This window comes from Eubalaena glacialis, chromosome 4, assembly GCF_028564815.1.
Source record: "Eubalaena glacialis isolate mEubGla1 chromosome 4, mEubGla1.1.hap2.+ XY, whole genome shotgun sequence".
NCBI lineage: Eukaryota > Metazoa > Chordata > Mammalia > Artiodactyla > Balaenidae > Eubalaena > Eubalaena glacialis.
Genome location: NC_083719.1, coordinates 59187511 through 59210376, shown reverse-complemented (window position 1 = coordinate 59210376; position 22866 = coordinate 59187511). Strand labels below are relative to the sequence as shown.

Below are 22866 nucleotides of genomic sequence, written 5' to 3'. Positions count from 1 at the left end.
ATTTTAGACATTATCCTGAAAAATGCAATATAAACAAAATAAGGGGTTTCCCAATACCACCACTATACTTGGAAATTTATTAGAAGGTGTTACAGAGCTCAGCATATGATTGTACTCATAGCTAAGATTTATTACAGCGGTATAGTAAGGATACACAGGGGGATCATCAGAGAAAAAGGTGGAGTCTGGAGGTATCTATGTGCAGGCTGTACTATGCACTCTTCCTCATGAGAGGTCACATACAGTTTGCTTTTCCCTCAGCAGTGAAAATGTAGCAACGTAAGTGCAATGTTTCTGTCCAGGGAAGCTCATTAGAAACTCAAGACTCAAGATTTATATTGAGGGCTGGTCATGTAGGCACCCTCTGCCTAGCACATAGCAAGATTCCAGACTCCCAGAAGCATAAACCACATTGCTTGTGTAGACAGTTTAAGCACAGAGAGCCACTCTTATCAATTAGGGAAAGTTTTATATCAGTGTAGTGCACTGTTTACCAGCCAAGTTCACAGATGCCAGCCTCAGACCAACCTAGCAAACAGCCTTTCTAGATAGCAGTTTTAGGCCTCCTATGTTAACTCTTTTCTAAATAGTATTATATTTAGTTTCTAATTGAAATACATACTGATTTCTGGAACAGCAAAAACAGAATAATGTATGTTTTCTTGGCCTAGCTTTTCTGGCAAAATAGTATGACAGCACATAGGACATCCTTTATCTCACAGTTGGTTTTTTGCATCATGACCTCAGGGAAGGTCTTTTTTTCAAAAATTTTGAGAGGTACCACTAGTTTTCCCTAGGTCCTGTATTAATCCATTCATATTCAAAATTTTTGTTTTTTTTTTAGGTTAACAGTTTTACCTCTAAGTTTCTCATTTATCAGTTGTTTCACAGGTGCTTCAAGCATTTCTACAATATTATTTTAATATATGACTTCAGGAAATCCTACATCTTTACATTTTGACTTTGTAATCAATTTGTAGTGTATTTCCATTTTATTGTTGGCTATTTACAATATCAGGGACCAGTGGTAAATTGACCAAAACTCAAGAGAAAGATGTTGACTTGATGGATGGGAAAAAATGCCATGTTATTGAGCAGGGAGGGATGTTTGATTAGATCAAATTTTGTAAGTAGCCTTCATAAGTGAGAATTTTCCTATTTTGAAGACTGTAGCTTCCCTCATAGAAATTTGGTAACTTCAAGGGTTAGAGAAAATGATTACTCAGATGTAGAGGGTCTTCTGTAAAGATAAATGCCAAGAACTGAAAATTCACCACAGGAAATAGCAGAAAGGGAGCTTGACAAAACACCGAACTGGATTTTAGAGAACTTGAGTTCTAGGCCTAGTTCTGCTGCTTGAAAAAGATAATGATATCTTTACCCCTGAAATAAGGAATTTGATCTAGAGCTGTACTGTCCTATACTGTAGCCACTAACCACATGTGGCTATTTAAATTTAAATTACTTAAAATTAATTGAATTAAAAGATTCAATTCTTGGACTTCCCTGGCGGTCCAGTGGTTAAGACTTCACCTTCCAATGTAGGGGTTGCAGGGTTTGATCCCTGGTCGGGGAGCTAAGATCCCACATGCCTCGTGGCCAAAAAACCAAAACATAAAACAGAAGCAATATTGTAACAAATTCAATAAAGACTTTTAAAATGGTCCGCATCAAAAAAAAAATCTTAAAAAAAAAAAATTCAGGGATTTCTCTGGTGGTCCAGTGGGTTAAGATTCTGCCCTCCCAATGCAGGGGGCCTGGGTTTGATCCCTTGTCAGGGAACTAGATCCCGCATGCATGCCGCAACTAAGAGTTTGCATGCCGCGACTAAGAGTCCTCAACTAAAAGATCCCGCACACTGCAATGAAGGGCCAGCCTGCGGCAACAAAGAACCCTAGTGCAGCAGATAAGACCCGGAGCAGCCAAAATAAATAAATAAAAAAAATTTTTTTTTTTGAAAGTTTCAATTCTTCAGTTGCATTAGCCACATTTGAAGTACTCAATAGCTACATGTGGCAGTGGCTTCCATATTAGACAGTATAGATTAAAACATTTCCATCATCAAAGAAAACTCTGTTGAACAGCTCTGGTCTAGAGCAAGGATTGGTAAATATTTCCTACAGAGGGCTAGATAATCAACAGTTTAGGTTTTCCAGGCCACACAGTCTCTATTGCAACTACTCAACTGCTGTTCTAGTGCAAAAGCAACCCTAGACAACATGTAAATGAGTGGGTTTGACTGTGTGCCAATAAAACTTAATTTACAAAGTCAGGCAGCAGACTGGATTTGGTCCATGGGCCATGGTTTGCTATTGCTTTATCTAGAGAATTACTGACGTTCTTTTACCTAAGTGGTGATAAAGACAAAGTTTGCTTTTGGAATAACCTTCCACATCTCTGTTGCCTTTACTTTAAGGAGAAATATTCTATTTAAAAAGAAGGAGGTAGTATTTTTAATGATATTTTAATTCCTTTGGTACTGATATATTGCCAGCATCTTTCTTCATATCTTCATTAACTTTCCCTCCATGAGACAGTTCTTCTATCATTGACTCATTTTATTTCTGACTCACTTTCTCCCCTTTTGTCCCTATTTCTTTATTTTGAGGTAGGATATTGATAGATGATCTAGAAAGATTAATAAGGGGGAGCAAGAAAGGTAAATACATGGTACTGTAGACCTACTAAGTATCAATTCTATAACACCCTGTATATTTAATTCCTAATTTTCTCTCTGGCATGACTACATGCAAAGTTATTCAACATCTTATTTTCTTTTTCAACTTTCAATTTAAAAAAAATCTTAATTTCTTTTTTAAGTTATCTTCCAAGATGGTCATGTATTCTGCATTGTAAAATGTGGAGAATAAAAAGATAAGGAAAAGAAGAATAAGAGGAAAAGATTTTTTTTGAAGATAAAATGTGGGTGGGAATGGGTACCCACTTTTGTACAAGATGGGATAGCAGGGATAAGATATTTCCTCCCACCTTAAAAACTAGAAAAGTGAGCAAATATATGAAATAACAGTTTTGAGACATTAGACAACATGCAGCAGAGAGCAGTGATCCCTGAGAGGATGGAAACAAATGAGACGAACCGTATGATTGCCCCACCTCATGGACTAGGAGGAGTTTCCAGGCAGAAGCCTAGGGAGGAAGAAAGCAAATAGCCTTATGATCTCAATGAGTTGAGAAGATTGTTTGGAGTTTAAAACTCCAACAGCTAAAATTTATGGGGCAAAATACCAGACAGAATATATCTGCACAGAGAGAATTCTCCAGAAATTTAAAGGGGAATCCCCTCAATTCCTTGGCTGATCTACAAATGTGCGTAAGGAAACTACACGAGATTAGGTAAAGAGCCAGCAGGCTGGAGATTACACAGGGCTAAATAGGGGAGTGTTTTCCTTAAGCCCCACCATGTGCCAAATACTTTACACGGGTTCACATTTAAGCCTCATAGGTGAGAGAAATGAGGTTCAGATGGTAAATAACTTGCCCAAGGACATAGCTAGTAAGTAGCAGGAGTGAGTTTTGTATGCTTGACTTTAAAACAAATATATTTTCCTTTAGGCTGGGCTAACTCTAGGCTGATAGAACAAAGAAGGAGCTATCCTTATTATTTCTGCTGGCCTGTTTGCTCCTAAGTTTTTCTGCTTTTCCATACCTGGACACAAGTTGAAAGAGAAAAGCTACTAGCACATATGCATATCTTTACTTTAACAAAATACTGACCATTTTTCCTAAACAAAAGGTTTTTCAGTGGTTTGAGTCATTTGCCTTGTGCAGATGGAATCACTGTTTTTTACTAGTTGACTTATACTGTCAACTGATTAGTGACAATCTTTAACTTCGATGAATTATAAACTTCTAATACACAACTTTGAGTCATTCAAATTTGTTAAACACAAATTTGAGTTATTTGAGTTATTCAGGGAAGCATTATTTATATTAGAAACTTTTGCCTCCAAAATGTCACAACATTTATCTTTGACCTCAGTTTTCTCTTCTTTAAAAGGTGGGGTTGGAGTAGATTATTTCTGTTTCTTTTTAATCTTATTAACATTCTGTGAATATGTCATCTATTTAGGAAACATATTTGCATAGAAAATATTAGAATGGACATTAGGTTCCCAGGCTAGCTTATAAAACCTCCTAAACAAGTAACATACCTGAAATATAGTTCAAATGAAACTTTATTCAACTATGTCTGATGGCAATTTATAATACAGTGTATAATTTAATATAATCCTGAAATGATCCTTGCTCCCTTCTCCACCCTATCTTCCAGCAGCTTAGGGGAGGGCAAAGGGCTGTGTTAAAGAGATAGAGTAAATCCTTTTGCACATCAGTTTACCAAAGTCTGCCTCTTCAGCGATGAAGGCAGCATATCTGGTACTTTCATGTCATCGTGTTTGGTTCTTCTGTGAGGACAGATCAGGCCAAATCAGTGGAGCAGTTTACAGTTGTCATATCAAATTTAATCAAGATTTTCTTGGTCAGAGTTTGAAAACTTTTTTTGATAACTTTTAATACTTGATATTGGTGTCTTGTAATGAGAGCAGGAATTATTGATCTTAGGTGTCTGTAGAGATAACTTTGGAAAAATACCTTTTAGGCAGCTGAGATTCTGCTACAACGTGGAGCAAACCCTAATCAAAAGGATCAAAAGCAGAAGACTGCTTTGGATGAAGCAGATGATAAAAACATGAAAGAGCTGCTAAAATCTTATGGTGCTATTGAGACTGACAATAGAGATGAGAGTAATGCTGTAGTCACTGGTATGTATGTCAGTGGTGCTTGCTATTTTATAAAGGTGTGTGCCTCTGCTTAGAAAAAGAAAATCTTAAGATTTGTGTAAATTGTTTCATAACTAGGGATAAATGTTTTGTATGTTTATTAAACTCTTGAAAAGCATCATTTATTTTTAGAAATAGCATTTCCAAACTTGGTTTAATTTATAGATTATATGGTCCTGTTGTATTGGAATTATATGTTGAAACAAAACACATATCATTCATTAAACAAACATTAATCTCTCGTAACATTGGATCTGAGATAGAGATGTTACTGAAACTATGCAGATTGGTTTACTTGTAGTGGGGCCGGAAAAGAATGACATTATACTAAAGTCTTTGAAACTAAAATTCCATTACTTCAAAATTTGTAATGATGCCAACTTTTCAAGACAAACTTTCTAATGCTAGAATATGAATTTGTTAAGCAAGTATATTATGCTTATATATGTATGTGAGTGTATGTGTAATATATTACAATGGAAAGAATATTTCAAGGGAATATATAGTCAGGTAAAATTTTGTGAACCATTTTTAGCAGTAGTTTGTACTTAAATAATATAATGAGTTATCTATAAGAAATAAGCATTTAATCCTGCCTTTTGTGGCAACATGGGTGAACCTGGAAGATGTTATGCTAAGTGAAATAAGCATAGAAAGACACAGAAAGGCAAACTCTTTATGGTGTCACTTATATGTGGAACCTAAAAAAGTCAAGCTTAAAGAACCAGGTAGGTAATTGAATGGTGGTTGCCAAGGACTTGGGGGAGGGGGTGATGAGGGGGAGATGGGGAAATGTTGGTCAAAGAATACAAACTTTCACTTATAAGATGAATTAGTTCTGGGGAGCTAATATATAAGATGATGATTATAGTTTATAATAATAAATTGTATACTTAAAATTTGCCAAGAGAGTAAATCTTAAATGTTCTCACCAACACACACACACACACACACACACACACACACACACACACACACACGGTAACAATGTCAGGTGATGGATGTGTTAAAAAAAAAAAAAAGAAAGATGCGTTTAGTGAACACTAATTGAGAAAACATACATTTGTTGAGCACCTGCTATACAAACCAGGCACTTGCCCAAGAAGAGCTTCCAGTCTTGTGAGGAGATAAACCAGAAAACAGGCAGTTAAACACAATTTTGGGAGTGTTGAGGAGAGGGAATTGTTCTTCCTTTTCCTTCATGCTTGAGCCTTGACTCATAGAAGAAGAAAGCCGGGAACTTATCTGTCCTCTCTATGAGGGAGAATATTGGGAAGAGAACTCCTGTGACTCACTTTTCCCCCAGCCTACCACAGTCCTTACCAACTGTTTGTTTTCAAGGGGGGAATCATTGTTACTGATATGATTGGTGAGAGGCAAGGATAATCATTGTGTCCTATTTTACTAGTGAGCTAGATCACATGTAGGTCAAAGTCAAGAGACTGACACACAAATCTTCTTTTCTTTGCCTGCTACCATATGCTAAGTCCATAGGGTCAGGGACTTTCTTAGAGCCCCAGGCATGTCTCTTTCTCTCTTCACAGCCATATTTGGAGTTATTGGGCACTCTTGTTATAAAGTGCTATATCTATTCCCACTTTTCTGTTGTTTCTTGTATATACCTTTCCTTCATCAGGTTCCCCAACAGAATGAGGGGTATAGGGTACCCATATATGGAGAAAGAGAATCCAAAACGGGAGAAGGTTCAGAGAGAATTTTACAGAGACAATGAATTATAGTCATAGTATTTAAGAGCATGGACTTGAAGTCAGATCTGGTTTCAGTACTAGCTGTGTGACTTTAGGCAACTTCTTGAATCCCTCTAAGCTTCACGTTCCTCTTCTGTAAAATAGATGTAATTAATTACCTACCTCATGGGCTCATATGAAGATTAAATAAGATGATTCAGGAAAAGAGTTCAATGTCCAGCATGTGATAAGTATTCAGCAAATGTTAGCTGTAGTTAGTCAATTGATAATAAATAATGAGGTGCTGACCAACATTAAGATATCATAGTAATTATAGACTTAATTTATCCTTCCCATTCCTGTCACCATTACAATTGATAAAATGATGCTAAATTTTTGCACATTCTTATATTTTCTAATTTTATGTTTTAAAGTAAAAATTCCTGCTATCCGGGCAAAAAGACATAAACAGTGTTTTTGTGATGACTGCAAAACTGTCGATACACGTTCTATTTCACACCAAGAAAAAACAAAAGAAAACCTTGCCATGGTGAGTGAAGTTGAAATCCTTTTGTTCTTCAGCCTAGAAAATGCCATTCTTTGGGCCAGCCAGCCATTGGCTGTTGGCAGCACTCTTTCCATTTTAAGGACATACAGATTGAAAATGTTTTTTGTCATAAGAAAATAATACAGCATAATTGAACAGAATGAACCAAGAAAATATGGTATATAGTTAACTCTCCATTATCTGCATTGAACACAGAATTATAGTTTAGCTGCTATCCTTTACACCTAGATTGGGTTTTTTGGCTACTTCTTATCCGACAGACAGTGCCACTGTCACAGTGTGTCTTCACCCACCCACTTCCAAAAAGTATCTAGGATACATACTAGGTAGAAAAGACCCTGGAACCCAGACAGAGAAGAGAAAAGAAACCTGGTTTAACCAACCTGGATCCCACATGGTTTATAGTGATAGTGTTTGCTATATGTGAAATCCTTCATGTAAACGTATATTTTTGAAAAAAAAAAAAAACATAGTAGTCACACATATATTAATATATAAGATGGATAGTCTTAGTTTGATTAAAACATACAGCTTACTAGACACTAACTTCTTAAGCGAAGTAGCATCCTTAATGAAATATTATTTTGAATAAGACTATGTATGTTGATTAGATTTCCCTTACATATTTTTTGTTAGTGTAGAGGGGAAAATATTATTCATTGAACCTAAACTATGATTAATCAACTATTTTATACCTTAAATATTTTGAATGGTATTCAAACAATTATATTTGCCTCAGCATTTAAAAAATATTTTACATTGTTCCTGGTATCTCTTGTAATGAATGAAAAGTTAATTGTCAATCTTTGTCATTCCCTTGTAGATAATGTCTTTTAAGCTTACAGTTTTTAAGATTTTTCTTTTATATTCTGCAGTTTCACTAGGTTATGTCTAAATGTGGGTATGTTTTTAATTAATTATTCTAAGGACTAGACATGCTCCTTTAATCTGAAGACACATTTCTCATTTGTATTTTGGAAACTCTCAGCCCTTATATCTTTGAATATTACCTTTCTCTCATTCTCAGTATCTCCTTTTTTGGAGCTCGTATTTAGATGGCTGTTAGACCAGTCTCCATATGTCTTTTTCATATTTTCCATCTCTTTAACTCTCTGCGCTATATTGTGGGCAATAGCCTTTGATCTCTGATTTTCTACCCAAAGCCTTGGGTGGGTGACAAGTAGAATTTTTTCTAATCCTTATTTAAGCTAAAGGACACCCACTCAAGGTCACTAGCTTTATGAGGGGACTCCATTCTAACTCCTTCTTCATGTGGCCCTGAGGCCTTATCTTCTGTTCCTTTGTAGGACCCTAATCCCTAATATCTATGTTTGTTCCAGATCACTCATGGGCTGCTACTAGCTTCATTTTATTTCTTTCTTTTTCCAATCTTAGCTGGGGACAGGTGGTTAAAGTTTATTGTATTTTGTCTAATGTGTTTTTCCAACTGTTTGGAGTAGACTGGAGTCCTTCTGTATCAGCTCAGTTCACCATATTGACCATTAGTATCTTTAAGGTATTTTTTCATGTAAAGATTAAAACATTATGGAAAAATCACCCTATTGGTATTAACTATATGGGTATTTGCTTCAGGAATAATGTATATCATTTTAGATGCTGAGCCACAGAGGAATATAGTGGAGATATAGGAGTTTAATGAAAACCAACTTTAAAAAAAAAGAAAAAAAAACTTAAATATGCAGACATTAAAATCATCAGGGGTTTGTCTTTTGTAAATGTAAAATTGTTTTTGAATGTTGAAATTTCCAAACCAAATTGAGGATGGGGGTGGGGGCGACTCTATGGCCAGGTGCAAAGGAAATGAGATGATTTTAGTTTGGTGCTACCTTCTAACACCTTCAGATCACAGCATGTGTAGGCAGCCTCCTTCTCTACCTCCATATAGAATGAGTACAGAAGTAATAAAAAATAATAATGATAATAGTTTGCATTCACCGAATATTTATTATATGGTAAGCTCTCCTCTAAGTGCTTTATATTAACTCATTTAGTCCTTATAATAATTCTTCTAGGTAGTTTCTATTAATATCATTACCTTCCTCATTACAGATAAGGAAGCTAAAGTAAGAGAGGGTCAGTAACAATCCAGAATTACATTTCTATTAAGTAGCAATGGCAGAATTAAACTCCAGGCAATCTGACTCCAGAGCCTGTGCTCTTAACCACTATGTTTTAATATTCAAAATTGTAAAAGAGATGTCAGAGGCAAAGATGATCCTGCCATAGTAAAAGTTGTAAATCTGGAATAAAATCATAGTGAAGCTTTACAGTAAGTAGAGTGTAAACTGTCTATAAGTTGCTTATTCCAAAGACAGATCCTAGGTTAGGAGTGTGTTTTTTTGTTTTTTGGGGGTTTTTTTGGTAAGATAAACAAATAGTAATGAAGGACTAAGAAGGGGGATCTTGGAGGGAAAATTTTACTGGGCCCTCCATGGTAAAATGTGGAGCTGGTATGGAGTGAAAAGTTATGGCCCATGGTGGACAAGACTGAGTGCATCTACAGTATGAGACAAAACAGAAAGGGAAGTCAGCACCAAAAGATGTTTTCTTTATCCCAACCTGTAGGTAGAGGCTTAGTCTGGTCACAAATTTAGACCTTTAGTTTGCTTTTCCACATAACTGGATGGTTTTATTATGTGCATTTTCCATATCCCTTGTGAGCACCAAAGTAAAACTTTAGAGCAACGTACTTCACAAGGCTTTGAGGACATACATCTTTTAAAAATGAATGTGTTTTGAGAATATATTAAAGGATACATAGTACAAGTCAGTCCATCAGTTGTCATTTATTGAGCAACAATTGTATATCCAGCAGTGTGGAAACCTATACAAATATGAAAGCCATGCTCCTGCCTACAAGATCTCATTGTTTTGATGGAGGAAATATAATATATAAGACATTATACATGTTAATGCTAATTTCTGTAGCACTGAAATTCTTAAGTAATTCTGAGAAAGAAGAAATCAGTATGGATTAGATTAGTCAGGGGTTTTGTGTGTGAGATTGGTTTAATATAATAATAATAAGCAGTATATATTGAGCTTTTACTTTGTGCTGACACTGTCCTAAACATTTTATATGTGTTACTCAGTTCCGACAAGGAGAGGATAATTAATCTTGCTACAAGATAATTAACTTGTAGTCACCCAGCTAGGAAGAGATGAAGCCGGAATTCAAACCCAGGCAGTCCAGTTCCAGAGTCCACTCCACAATTCCGTCTCTCATAAGAAAGAGAAAGTTCTGGGCAGAATACATAGAAGGCATTTGAGTCAGGAATATTAATACTGACAAGTATATAAAGAGGTGGTTTTAAATCCCCTTTGTGAGTTTTTGAGAGTGTTTTGTATTTGTAAGACTATGTGTGAAATTTCAGTAGTGTGCAATGATAGTCATAAAGCCTTAAAGTGAACTTGTTGCATATATATGGTCTTTAAATATTATGTGCTGAGTTGTTCTTTTTCTCCTATGCCTATAACAGAAGTCATTGAGAAATTGTGATTCTTTGTATGGTTGCTACTCTTACATTCTGTTTTCCTGGAGCAGATCTGCTACATAAAACAAGATATATTTAAGTTTAATTTTTCCCCAAATATGCAATATATATACAATTAAGTTTAAACAAAGCCTGAGTACATTTGGAACATAAAGGGAAATGAGCATTTTTAGTGGCACTTTCTTTAGCACTTTTACTGTGCATTTGTCAGTTGCATATCAGAGAAAAACATCTACCTTCTTGTAATGAAGTTTTTAATATTTTATCTGATAGCATCAGACCATCAGTGCCATTCTACAAGATTTAGAAGAAAAACAAGAAAATTTATTAGCGTTTGAAATAAGAACCCCTGAAGATGCAGGTAAATATATACTCATACTCAAGTCTGATTATTTCAATCATCCAAGGTATTGCTATCTCATCTTCTTTTTGGGGGGGTAGGGTATAAGTATGATTGCATTTTTATAAAGTTCAAGAACAGGCCAAATTAACTTTCTGGTAGAATTCAAAATAGGAGTGCAGTGGGGTTGAAGGTGCCCTCCCCCAAAAATATGTCCACATTCTAAGCCTCAGAATCTGTGAATGTGACTTTTTTTGCAGGGGGGAGAGTCTTTACAGATATAATTAGAGATCTGGAAATGAGATTTGTCTTGGATTTTCCAAATGGGCTCTAAATCCAGTGACAAGTGTCCATATAAGAGACACACAAGAGAGAGACACAGAGAGAAGGAGAAGGCCATGTGAAGATGGAGGCAGAGACTGGAGTGATGCAACCACAAGCCAAGGAATGCCTGGAGCCACCAGAGACTAGAAGAGGCAAGGAAGTTTCCTCCCCTAGAGCCTTCAGAGGGAGTACAGTACTGTCAGTACCTTAATTTTGGACTTTACTCTTTGCAGGAGTATGATATCCCTTGAAACCAAAGTAAAATAATATAAAATGAAATCATTTTTTAAAAGTGATAATAAATCTTCAAAGTTAATTCTAAGTTATTGAGTAGACTAAGTATCTTCTCATAGAAGTATTTAGGGCAAGTTTCTCTTTCTATAATGGTTATGCTACTGGTGTTTCATTAGGAAGAATTTTTAAAAATATAATTACACATCTTCAAATGCACTAGAAAAACTTCATGTCAGAGGGAACCAGTTCTGAATCGTTTGTGACTTCACTATACATTCCATGTTTGTCGTGTTGCAATTTGATAATAATTACTAAGCCATAAGCCAAATTATTATTTGTCCTGAGTAGGATTTATTTGAAGACTTGTTTGTTTACTTCTTTTATCCTGCATGAAACTTCCCATATTCTGCTCATAAGATAAAAGTACCCTTTGAGATAAAATCAGACACCTTGGGAAGATCCTTGATTTATAACCTTTTTTCTTTTTTTTTGGCATTAATTTACTAAAACATATCTCAATTTTAGAGTTGAAACTCACAAAATTTCAAACATTTAAGGCATTACCAGAAATTATTAGATGTGTGAGAAATAATGTATTAGGTAGTATTAATTAAACAATGGATGGTCTGTATTTAATTTTTTCTCCCATATGCTACTTTATTATTTTTTAAATTTTTATTTCATATTGGAGTATAGTTGATTAACAATGTTGTGTTAGTTTCAGATGTATATATAGCAAAGTGATTCAGTTATACATATACACATATCTGTTCTTTTCCAAGTTCCTTTTCCATTTAGGTTATTACAGAATATTGAGCAGAGTTCCCTGTGCTATACAGTAGGTCCTTGTTGGTTATCTGTTTTAAATATAGCAGTGTGTATATGTCAATCCCAAACTCCCAGTGTATCCCTCTCCCCCACCCTCTCCCACTGGTAACCATAAGTTTGTTCTCTAAGTCTGTGAGTCTTTTTCTGTATTGTAAATAAGTTCATTTGTATCATTTTTTTTAGATTCCGCATATAAGCGATATCATATGATATTTGTCTTTGTCTAACTTACTTCACTTAGTATGATAATCTCCAGGTCCATCCACGTTGCTGCAAATGGCGGCATTATTTCATTCTTTTTAATGGCTGAGTAATATTCCATTGTATATATGTACCACATCTTCTTTATCATTCATCTGTTGGACATTTAGGTTGCTGCCATGTCTTGGCTATTGTACACAGCACTGCAGTGAATATCGGGTTGCATGTATCCCTTTGAACCATGGTTTTCTCCGGATATATGCCCAGGAGTGGGATTGCTGGATCATATGGTAGCTCTATTTTTAGTTTTTTAAGGAACCTCAGTACTGTTCTCCTTAGTGGCTGCACCAATTTACATTCCCACCAACAGTGTAGGAGGGTTCTCTTTTCTCCATACCCTCTCCAGCATTTATTGTTTGTACACTTTCTGGTGATGGCCATTCTGACTGGTGTGGGGTGATGTCTCACTGTAGATGTGATTTGCATTTCTCTAATAATTAGCAATATTGACCATCTCTTTTCATGTGCCTCTTGGCCATCTGTATATATCCTTTGGAGAAATGTTCTTTTTATTTAGTTATTCTGCCCATTTTTTGATTGGGTTATTTTTTGATATAGAGCCTCATGAGCTGTTTGTAAATTTTGAAGATTAATCCCTTTTCGGTCACATCGTTTGCAAATATTTTCTCCCATTCTGTGAGTTTTTGTTTTGTTTATGGTTTCCTTTGCTGTGCAGAAGCTTTTGAATTTAATTAGGTCCCATTTGTTTATTTTTGTTTTTATTTCCATTACTCTAGGAGATGGATCTAAAAAGATAATGCTGCGATTTATATCAAAGAGTGTTCTGCCTGTGTTTTCCTCTAAGAATTTTATAGTATCGAGTCTTACATTTAGGTCCTTAATCCATTTTGAGTTATTTTATCTTTATGGTGTTAAAGAATGTTCTAATTTCATTTTTTAATATGTAGCTGTCCAGTTTTCCCAGAACCATTTATTGAAGAGACTGTCTTTTCTCCACTGTATAGTCTTGCCTCCTTTGTCTTAGATTAATTGACCATAGGAGTGTGGGTTTATTTCTGGGCTTTCTGTCTTTTTCCATTGATCTATATTTCTGTTTTTGTACCAGTACCATACTGTTTTGATGACCGTAGCTTTGTAGTATAGTCTGAAGCCAGGGAGCCTGATTCCTCCAGCTCCATTTTTCTTTCTCAAGGTCACTTTGACTATTCGGGGTCTTTTGTGTCTCCATTGTTCTAGTTCTGTGAAAAATGCCATTGGTAATTTGATAGGGATTTCATTGAATCTGTAGATTGCCTTGGGTTGTATAGTCATTTTGACAATACTGATTCTTCCAATCCAAGAACATGGTATATCTTTCCATCTGTTTGTGTCATATTTGATTTCTTTCATCAGTGTCTTACAGTTTTCAGAATACAGGTCTTTTGCCTCCTTAGGTAGGTTTATTCCTAGGTATTTTATTCTTTTTGATGTGATGGTAAATGGGATTGTTTCTTTAATTTCTCTTTCTGATCTTTCATTGTTAGTGTATAGAAATGTTGTATAGTATCATGTCATCTGCAGACGGTGACAGTTTTACTTCTTCTTTTCCAATTTGGATTCCTTTTATTTCTTTTTCTTCTTTGATTGCTGTGGCTAGGACTTCCAATACTATGTTGAATAAAAGTGGTGAGAGTGGACATCCTTGTCTTGTTCCTGATCTTAGAGGAAATGCTTTCAGCTTTTCCCCATTGAATATGATGCTAGCTGTAGGTTTGTCATATATGGCCTTTATTATGTTGAGGAATGTTCCCTCTCTGCCCACTTTCTGGAGAGTTTTTATCATAAATGGGTGTTGAATTTTGTGCAGTTTTTCTGCATCTGCTGAGGTGATCATATGGTTTTTATTCTTCAATTTTTTGATGTGGTGTCGTATCACACTGATTGATTTGTGGTTATTTTAAAATCCTTGCATCCCTGGGATAAATCCCACTTGATCATGGTGTATGATCCTTTTAATGGATTGTTGGATTCAATTTGCTAGTATTTTGTTGAGGATTTTTGCATCTATGTTCATCAGTGATATTGGCCAGTAATTTTCTTTCTTTTTGTGGTATCTTTGTCTGGTTTTGGTATCAGGGTGATAGTGTCCTCACAGAATGAGTTTGGGAGTGTTCATTCCTCTGCAATTTTTTGGAATAGTTTCAGAAGGGTGGGTGTTAACTCTTCTCTAAATGTTTGATAGAATTTGCCTGTGAAGCCATCTGGTCCTGGACTTTTGTTTGTTGGGAGCTTTTAAATCACAATTTCAATTTCAGTACTTGTGATTGGTCTGTTCGTATTTTCTATTTCTTCCTGGTTCAGTCTTGGGAGATTGTACCTTTCTAAGAATTTGTCCATTTCTTCTAGGTTGTCCATTTAATTGGCATATAGTTTATTGTAGTAGTCTTTTGTGATCCTTTGTATCTCTGGGGTGTCCATTGTAACTTCTCCTTTTATATTTCTAATTTTATTGATTTGAGCCCTCTCCCTTTTTTTCTTGATCAGTCCAGCTAAAGGTTTATCAGTTTTGTTTATCTTTTTAAAGAACTTTTTAGTTTCATTGATCTTTTCTATTGTTTTCTTCATCTCTATTTCATTTATTTCTGCTCAGATCTTTATGATTTCTTTCCTTCTACTAACTTTGAGTTTTGTTTGTTCTTCTTTCCCTAGTTGCTTTAGGTGTAAGCTTAGGTTGTTTATTTGAGATTTTTCTTGTTTCCTGAGGTAAGATTGTATTGCTATAAACTTCCCTCTTAGAACTGCTTTTGCTGTGTCCCATAGGTTTTGGATCATCGTGCTTTTGTTTTCATTTGTCTCTAGGTACTTTTTTATTTCCTCTTTGATTTCTTCAGTGATCCATTGGTTGTTTAGTAGTGTATTGTTTAGCTTCCACATGTTCGTGTTTTTTACAGTTTTTTTCTTGTAGTTGATTTCTAATCTCATAGTGTTGTGGTCAGAAAAGTTGCTTGATAAGATTTCCATTTTTTTAAGTTTACCAAGGCTCACTTTGTGGTCCAGCATGTGATCAGTCCTGGAGAATGTTCCATGTGCACTTGAGAAGAATGCGTATTCTGCTGCTTTTGGATGGAATGCTCCATAATATCAATTAAGTCCATCTGGTCTAATGTGTCATCTAAGGCCTGTGTTTTCTTACTGATTTTCTGTCTGGATGATCTGTTCATTGATGAAAGTGGAGTGTTAAAGTCCCCCACTATTATTGTGTTATTGTCAGTTGCTCCTTTTATGGCTGTTAGTTTTTGCCTTATATATTGAGGTGCTCCTATGTTGGGTACATATATATTTACAATTGTTATATCTTCTTCTTGGACTGATCCCTTGATCATTATGTAGTGTCCTTTTTTGTCTCTTGTGACGGTCTTTATTTTAAAGTCTATTTTGTCTGATATGAGTATTGCTACTCCAGCTTTCGTTTGATTTCCGTTTGCATGGAATACCTTTTTTCATCCCCTCATTTTCAGTCTGTATGCCCCTAGATCTGAAGTGGGTCTCTTGTAGACAGCATATATATGGGTCTTGTTTTTGTATCCATTTAGCCAGTTTATGTCTTTTGGTTGGGCCATTTAATCCGTTTTCATTTAAGATAATTATCAACATGTATGTTCCTATTGCCATTTTGTTAATTGTTTCGGATTTGGTTTTCTAGGTCTTTTTTCCTCCCTTACTCTTTTGTTCTCTTCTCTTGTGATTTGATGATTAACTTTAGTGTTGTGTTTGGATTCCTTTTTCTTTTGTGTGTGTGTATCTATTGTAGATTTTTGGTTTGCGGTTACCATGAGGTTTTGATATAGCAGTCTATATATATATACAAGATTGTTTTAAATGCTGTTTTTTTTAATTTCAAATGCATTTCCAGTATCCTGAATTTGTACTCTCCTCTTCTCACGATTGCTGGTTTTGATATCATATTAGCATGTAGATGATTTCCTACCTTTACTATATGTTTGCCTTTACTGGTGAGCTTTTCCATTCATCATTTTCTCATTTCTAGTTGTGGCCTTTTCTTTTCCACCTAGAGAAGTTCCTTCAGCATTTGTTGCAAAGCTGGTCTGATGGTGCTGAATTCTCTTAGCTTTTGCTTCTCTGTAAAGCTTTTGATTTCTCTGTCGAATCTGAAAGAGAGCCTTGCTGGATAGAGTATTCTTGGTTGTAGGTTCTTTCCTTTTATCACTTTAAGTATATTGTGCCACTCCCTTCTGGCCTGCAGGGTTTCTGCTGAGAAAGCAGCTGATAACCTTATGGGAATTCCCTTGTATGTTATTTGTTGTTTTTCCCTTGTAGCTTTTAATATTTTGTCTTTGTTTTTAATTTTTGTCAATTTGATTACTATGTGTCTCAGCATGTTTCTCCTTGGGTTTATCCTGCCTGGGACTATCTGTGCTTCCTGGACTTGGGTGACTATTTCCTTTCCCATGTTAGGGAAGTTTTCAGCTGTTATCTCTTTAAATATTTTCTCAGGTCCTTTCTCTCTCTTCTCCTTCTGAGACCCCTGTAATGTGAATGTTGGTGCATTTAGTGTTGTCCCAGAGGTCTCTTAGGCTGTCCTCATTTCCTTTCATTCTTTTTTCTTTATTCTGTTCTGCAGCAGTGATTTCTACCATCTGGCTTCCAGCTCACTTATCCGTTCTTCTGCCTCAGTTATTCTGCTATTGATTCCGTCTAGTGTATTTTTTATTTCAGTTATTGTACTTTTCATCTCTGTTTGTTCTTTAATTCTTCTAGGTCTTTGTTAAACATTTCTTGTATCTTCTCAATCCGTGCCTACATTATTTTTTCAAGGTCTTGGATCATCTTTACTATCATTACTCTGAATTCTTTTTCAGATGGATTGCCCATTTCCACTTCACTTAGTTGTTCTTCTGGTGTTTTATCTTGTTCCTTCATCTGGGACATATTCCTTTGCTATCTCATTTTGTCTAACTTTCTGAGATTGCTGTTTCCATTCTGCAGGCTGCAGGGTTATAGTTCTTTTTGCTTCTGCTGTCTGCCCCCCGAGTGGATGAGGCTGTATAAGAGGCTTGTGCAGGCTTCCTGGTGGGAGGGACTGGTTCCTGCCCACTGGTGGGTGGAGCTGGGTGTTGTCCCTCTGGTGGGCGGGCCATGTCAAAGGTGTGTTTAGCCAGCAGCTGTGTGCTCAGGAAGACTTTAAGTAGCCTGTCTGCTGGTGGGTAGAGCTGTGTTCCTGCCCTGTTGGTTGTTTGGCCCAAGGTGTCCCAGCACTGGAGCCCACAGGCTGTTGGGTGGGGCCAGGTCTTGGTGAGAAAATGGCGCCCTCCAGGAGGGCTCACGCCAATGAGTACTACCCAGAACTACTGCCACCAGTGTCTTTGTCCCTGCAGTGAGGCACAGCCACCCCCCACCTCTGCAGGAGACCCTCCAATACTAGCAGGTAGGTCTGGCCCAGGCTCTCATGAAGTCATTGCTTTTTTCCCTGGGTCCTAGTGCACATGAGACCTTGTGTGCACCCTCCAAGAGTGGAGTTTCTGTTTCCCGCAGTGCTGTGGAATTCCTGCAATCAAACCCTGCTGGCCTTCAAAGCCAGATTCTCTGGGGCCTCCTCCTCCCATTGCCAAACCCCCAGGCTGGGGAGCCTGACGTGGGGCTCAGAACTTTCACTCCTGTGGGAGAACTTCTGTGGTATAATTATTTTACAGTTTGTGGGTTGCCCACCTGGCGGGTATGGGATTTGATTTTATCGCGATTGCGCCCCTCCTACTGTCTCATTGTGGTTTCTTTGTCTTTGGATGTGGGATATCTTTTTTGGTAGGTGTGCTAGATGTGCTGTTTTTACATTCTTTTTTGTCATAGTCATCATTCTTAGTAGTTACATAGTAAATGTTCAATAAATGTTCCATGGTTTACTTAATTTTCCCCTTTTTGTTGAGCATTTAGATTTTTGTAATTTTTTGCTATTACACTACAACACATAGTTTTTTCTGGATTTAGGATTATCTTCTTAGGAAAAATTAACATAATTGAAATTATTGGGTCAAAAATGTATAAACATTTTTAAATCTATTGGTTCATATTGATAAATTGATTTCCTAAAGTATTACATAATAATTTGTACTTCCGCCAACACACATTCGTGTTTGTTTGCCTTTACGCTGCTAATAGCATCAGTATTTTCATTTTAAATAATTTTACGGAAAAAAAAATTTTACTAGTTTAATAAAAAATATGCATCATATTTTCATCTGCCTTATTGATTTTATTAGTGGTACTTTTTCACTAGTTTTATTTTCTGTTTCGCAAACTGACTGTTCCTGTTTGTTAATAAATTGGAGCCATTTTATATAATCAAGTTATTGACCCCTTTTCTGCCATAACTGCTGCAAATACTTTTTTCACCTCTTAACTGTCTTTTTATTCATAACATGTTAGTGTGGGCTTAAATACAGAAATTCTCAAATTCTGTATAGTAGAATGTATCAGCCTCTTTGCTGTTTCTTTTAATGCTTTTAAGTTTAGAAACTTTTCTCCCCTCCCCACCCCCAGGCTTTGTAACTTAATTTTATTCTGTTATAACCATGATTCTGTTGTCACCATGATTATTCTAATCATGATCCCTATTTTTGGTCTCATTGCCCCTTTAGGGGAGGAGAGGTAAGGCAGTAGGACCCTAGAGTTCTTGGCTGGTGATCAAGTCCTGACTGTGGTTGGCGCCATCACTCTTTTACAGTTGTTTAAAACTAAGTTTCTTCAAAACAAAATTTCTGAGGCTGTTCTGAAACTTCTACGTAGCTCCCATAATGTGACAGTGCACATTTTTCTTTCCCTGGGCCCTCTCAGTCTCCTCTCAGCTTCTTTTTTTTCCTGGTGGTCCACCTTACACAGATTGTCACCCTCAGGTACAAACCCTCATAAGCAGGACCACAGGGCAGTCTACACACTGTCTTCAAGATCCTGGCTTCTTGGACCCACTGTTAGAAGGAAGGACAATTAATTCCTAGCACAGCAGCAACTTTCTCCTTGCCGTGCTGTGGAAGCTCCCTGCTTTTCAGGGTCTCAACCTCCAGATGTTCAAGGTCAAAGAGGAAGTCAGATATGAGTCCATTGTCACCTCAATAGAAAGTTATTACACTCTTAATAGTCCTTTGAGAAACTACCCCTTTAGGCTTGAGGTAAAGGGGAGAAACGCCCTCACCTTTCACTTTTGCTGCTCAGCATAGAGAATCCCTCCCAGTTAAGCTACAGCTCTCTAAAGAAACAGCTTTACAAAGTCACCACCTCCATATTCTGACACCTTTTGTATCTTTGATCCGGTTGAGGGATCCAAGAGTAATGAATTATTTTGTACATTTCTTTGTAAATTTTTCTTATTGATGTTTTATATACACTTTGATGTCAAATATTTTTAGTGCCTCAACTGAATTGAGGCAGAAAAAAATGTTCATTTTAAACATTTTATATGTTTTTTTTCCTAAGCATCTTAACTCTGTAATTCAACTGAAATTTCTCTGCCACATACGGTATAAGGATAGAATAGGGCTTTCACCCATATTACTACGCCATTTGCCTACTCTTATTTGTTGACTAATTCCTCTCATCTTCATTGTTTACAATGCCTTATTATCACATATTAAAATCTTACACATATTAGGGCAATTTCTAGGTTTTCTCTAAGATACCATTGATTAATTTTGTCTCTTTGATAAATAAGTATATAGTATCAAGTTACATGTAAAACATCTTTATATCCATTCTTATAGAAATATATAGAATCTTTTAGGTTACTATGATAATGTTATTTTTACCAGTGGTTTAAAATTCAGTTAGAAAACCCAAATGTAACAGGAGACATAGATAATGTAAATGTTTTTTATTAAAGTGTCAAATCTGCTAAAAATTTATATATAAATTCTTAATTATCATACAAGTTTCTCCCCTTTGTTAGCATATGCATCACGTCGTGAAACTAATCTTTTGCCATAATAATAGGGAGATAGAAACTAGTCTGGGAACAGACTCTATACTTAACAAATCATTTGTCTGATTTGCAGAGGGAGGTTCTAGAGCAAATTCCAACTATGAACTTCATGTCATTTTTCACCACTGATTTTGTCTAGTTAAATTATCTAGAAAAATATGCGTTGGTCTAAAAAAATTAGGAAAAAGCTTAAGAAACAAAGCCAAAAATGAAATGAATAGCAAGTAGGCTTAAAATAAATAAAATGTATTCATCTAAGCGAAATTTCCTATTTGGGAATCTGGGTTTGGACATAACTGAAATTTACATGTAAATCCTTTGAATCTGTGATGGGGGAGGTCATGATGCCTTGGGAAGCAATGGAGGAAAGTAGGAAAAATTTAATTATTATAAAAGTAATTTTATATAGATCAATAAGTGACTGTAGATATCATATAGCCCTATCTAAGTGTTAAGTGTAAAGAACAAAAACTGACAGTGTGGGACTTCCCTGGTGGTGCAGTGGTTAAGAATCCTCCTGCCAATGCAGGGGACACGGGTTCGAGCCCTGGTCCATGAAGATCTCACATGCCACAGAGCAACTAAGCCCATGCGCCACGACTGCTGAGCCTGTGCTCTAGAGCCCACGAGCCACAACTACTGAGCCTGCGTGCCACAACTACTGAAGCCTGCATGCCTAGAGCCCATGCTCTGCAACAAGAGAAGCCACCGCAATGAGAAGCCTGCATACTGCAAGGAAGAGTAGCCCCCACTCACCACAACTAGAGGAAGCCCGTGTGCAGCAATGAAGATCCAACGCAGCCAAAAATAAATAAAATAAAAAATTAATTAATAAAAAAAAAGAACTGATAGTGTGACTCTTATTTTTAAGTACATATAATATATATAGTACAAATACAGTATAGAACAATATATTATATAAATATATTTTAAAGTTTACACACACACACACACCAAAGTATGAACAGCAATCTCTTTCATGGAGTGAAATATTGAGGAGAAGGAGTGGTTGAGTGGGGTAGTCTTTGACTTCTCTTCTCCGTAAACATTCATATTATTTGCATATTTTCTTTACATTGACAATGTATTCCTTTTGTATTTTAAAAAGTAAATAATTTTAACAGACAAAATATTTATCTTCCTATTTATTTTCCTTTACTACCCTCATTTCACAGGTAAGGAAGCTGACCAGAGAGGTCAGTGACTTGTCCAGGTTCACAAAGCTTAGTCAGTGGGGTAGCAGGATTAGAATTCAGTCTGGCCTGCTTCTTCTTGATACCATGTTCTTACTTATACACTTCAGGGTACTTCCATAGAGTGACATAATTCCTAGGGAAATAATGGCTTTTTAATTAACAGTAAGGCTAAGTCCTGTGTGACCAAATTTAACATTTGTTATCTCTCAATTAACTGACTTTTTATTTTATTACCATGTTTCTAGAACAATACATTGATAAGATGTTAGAGATAAAGGAGGTTATGGACAACGTGCTTGCCAAACAGAAGGCAGAAAGGGATGATTTAGCTAAAAAATACAGGTGAGTGAAAAAAAAAATAAGAATGCTTTAGAGTTTTCAGAATTTATCTATTTTTATCTACAATAGGCCTAGAATTTAAGATTACAAATGTTGCTTAGGACCAGAAAAGGACTTTATGAGGTCATCTAATCTTTTACCTCCATGAGGAATTATACTTCCTAGAAAGATGTTTTTCTACTTTATTACTTGAAATGTTCAGAAAAGGATATTTTACTATCTTAAAAAGTTGTCTACAGCCATGAATTTTATGAAAGCCTTTCTGGTCATGAATCCCATAAGTAAATTTCTTTCCTTAGTAAACTCACATTTTTTACATTAAAATTTTTTCTTTTATGCTATCACAAATGTTCTTCTAAGCAGTTTAATCATGTATATTTTGTGGTTTTGTGTACTTCTAAACTCTCAGGGTCCTTAAAGAGTTTTATCCTGATTATATTGATTACTTACCTCTTATCATCCTTTTTTTTGAGAAATTTGTTATATATTTTTTCTTGTTTTGAGCATTATTTTTTTTAGTTTTTCTATTTTTTGTCTTTTTTCTTGTGATGAGAACTTTTAAGGTCTACTCTCTTAGCAACTTTCAAATATATAATACAGTATTATCAACTATAGTCACCATGCTATATATTACACTCCCATGCCTTATTTATTTCATAACTGGAAATTTATACCTTTTGATTACATTCACCCATTTCACCCACCTGCCACCTCCACCTCCACCAACCACCAATCTGTTCTCTGTATCTATGCCTTTTTTGTTTTTGCTTTAGCTTCCAAATATCAGTGAGATCATACAGTATTTGTCTTTCTCTGTCTGACTTTTTTCACTTAGCATAGCGCTCTC

At 35.9% G+C, this 22866-nt stretch overlaps 1 protein-coding gene across 1 annotated transcript in view; it reads left to right on the top strand.

Moving 5' to 3' along the window:
* ANKRD31 (ankyrin repeat domain 31) overlaps positions 1 to 22866 on the top strand; it is a 115688-nt gene that overhangs the window by 72973 nt on the left and 19849 nt on the right. The window contains exons 18-21 of the mRNA XM_061187916.1: positions 4619 to 4781; positions 6922 to 7037; positions 10844 to 10931; positions 21926 to 22022. Coding sequence (XP_061043899.1) covers positions 4619 to 4781; positions 6922 to 7037; positions 10844 to 10931; positions 21926 to 22022 — 464 coding nt within the window. The remainder of the gene's footprint in view (positions 1 to 4618; positions 4782 to 6921; positions 7038 to 10843; positions 10932 to 21925; positions 22023 to 22866) is intronic.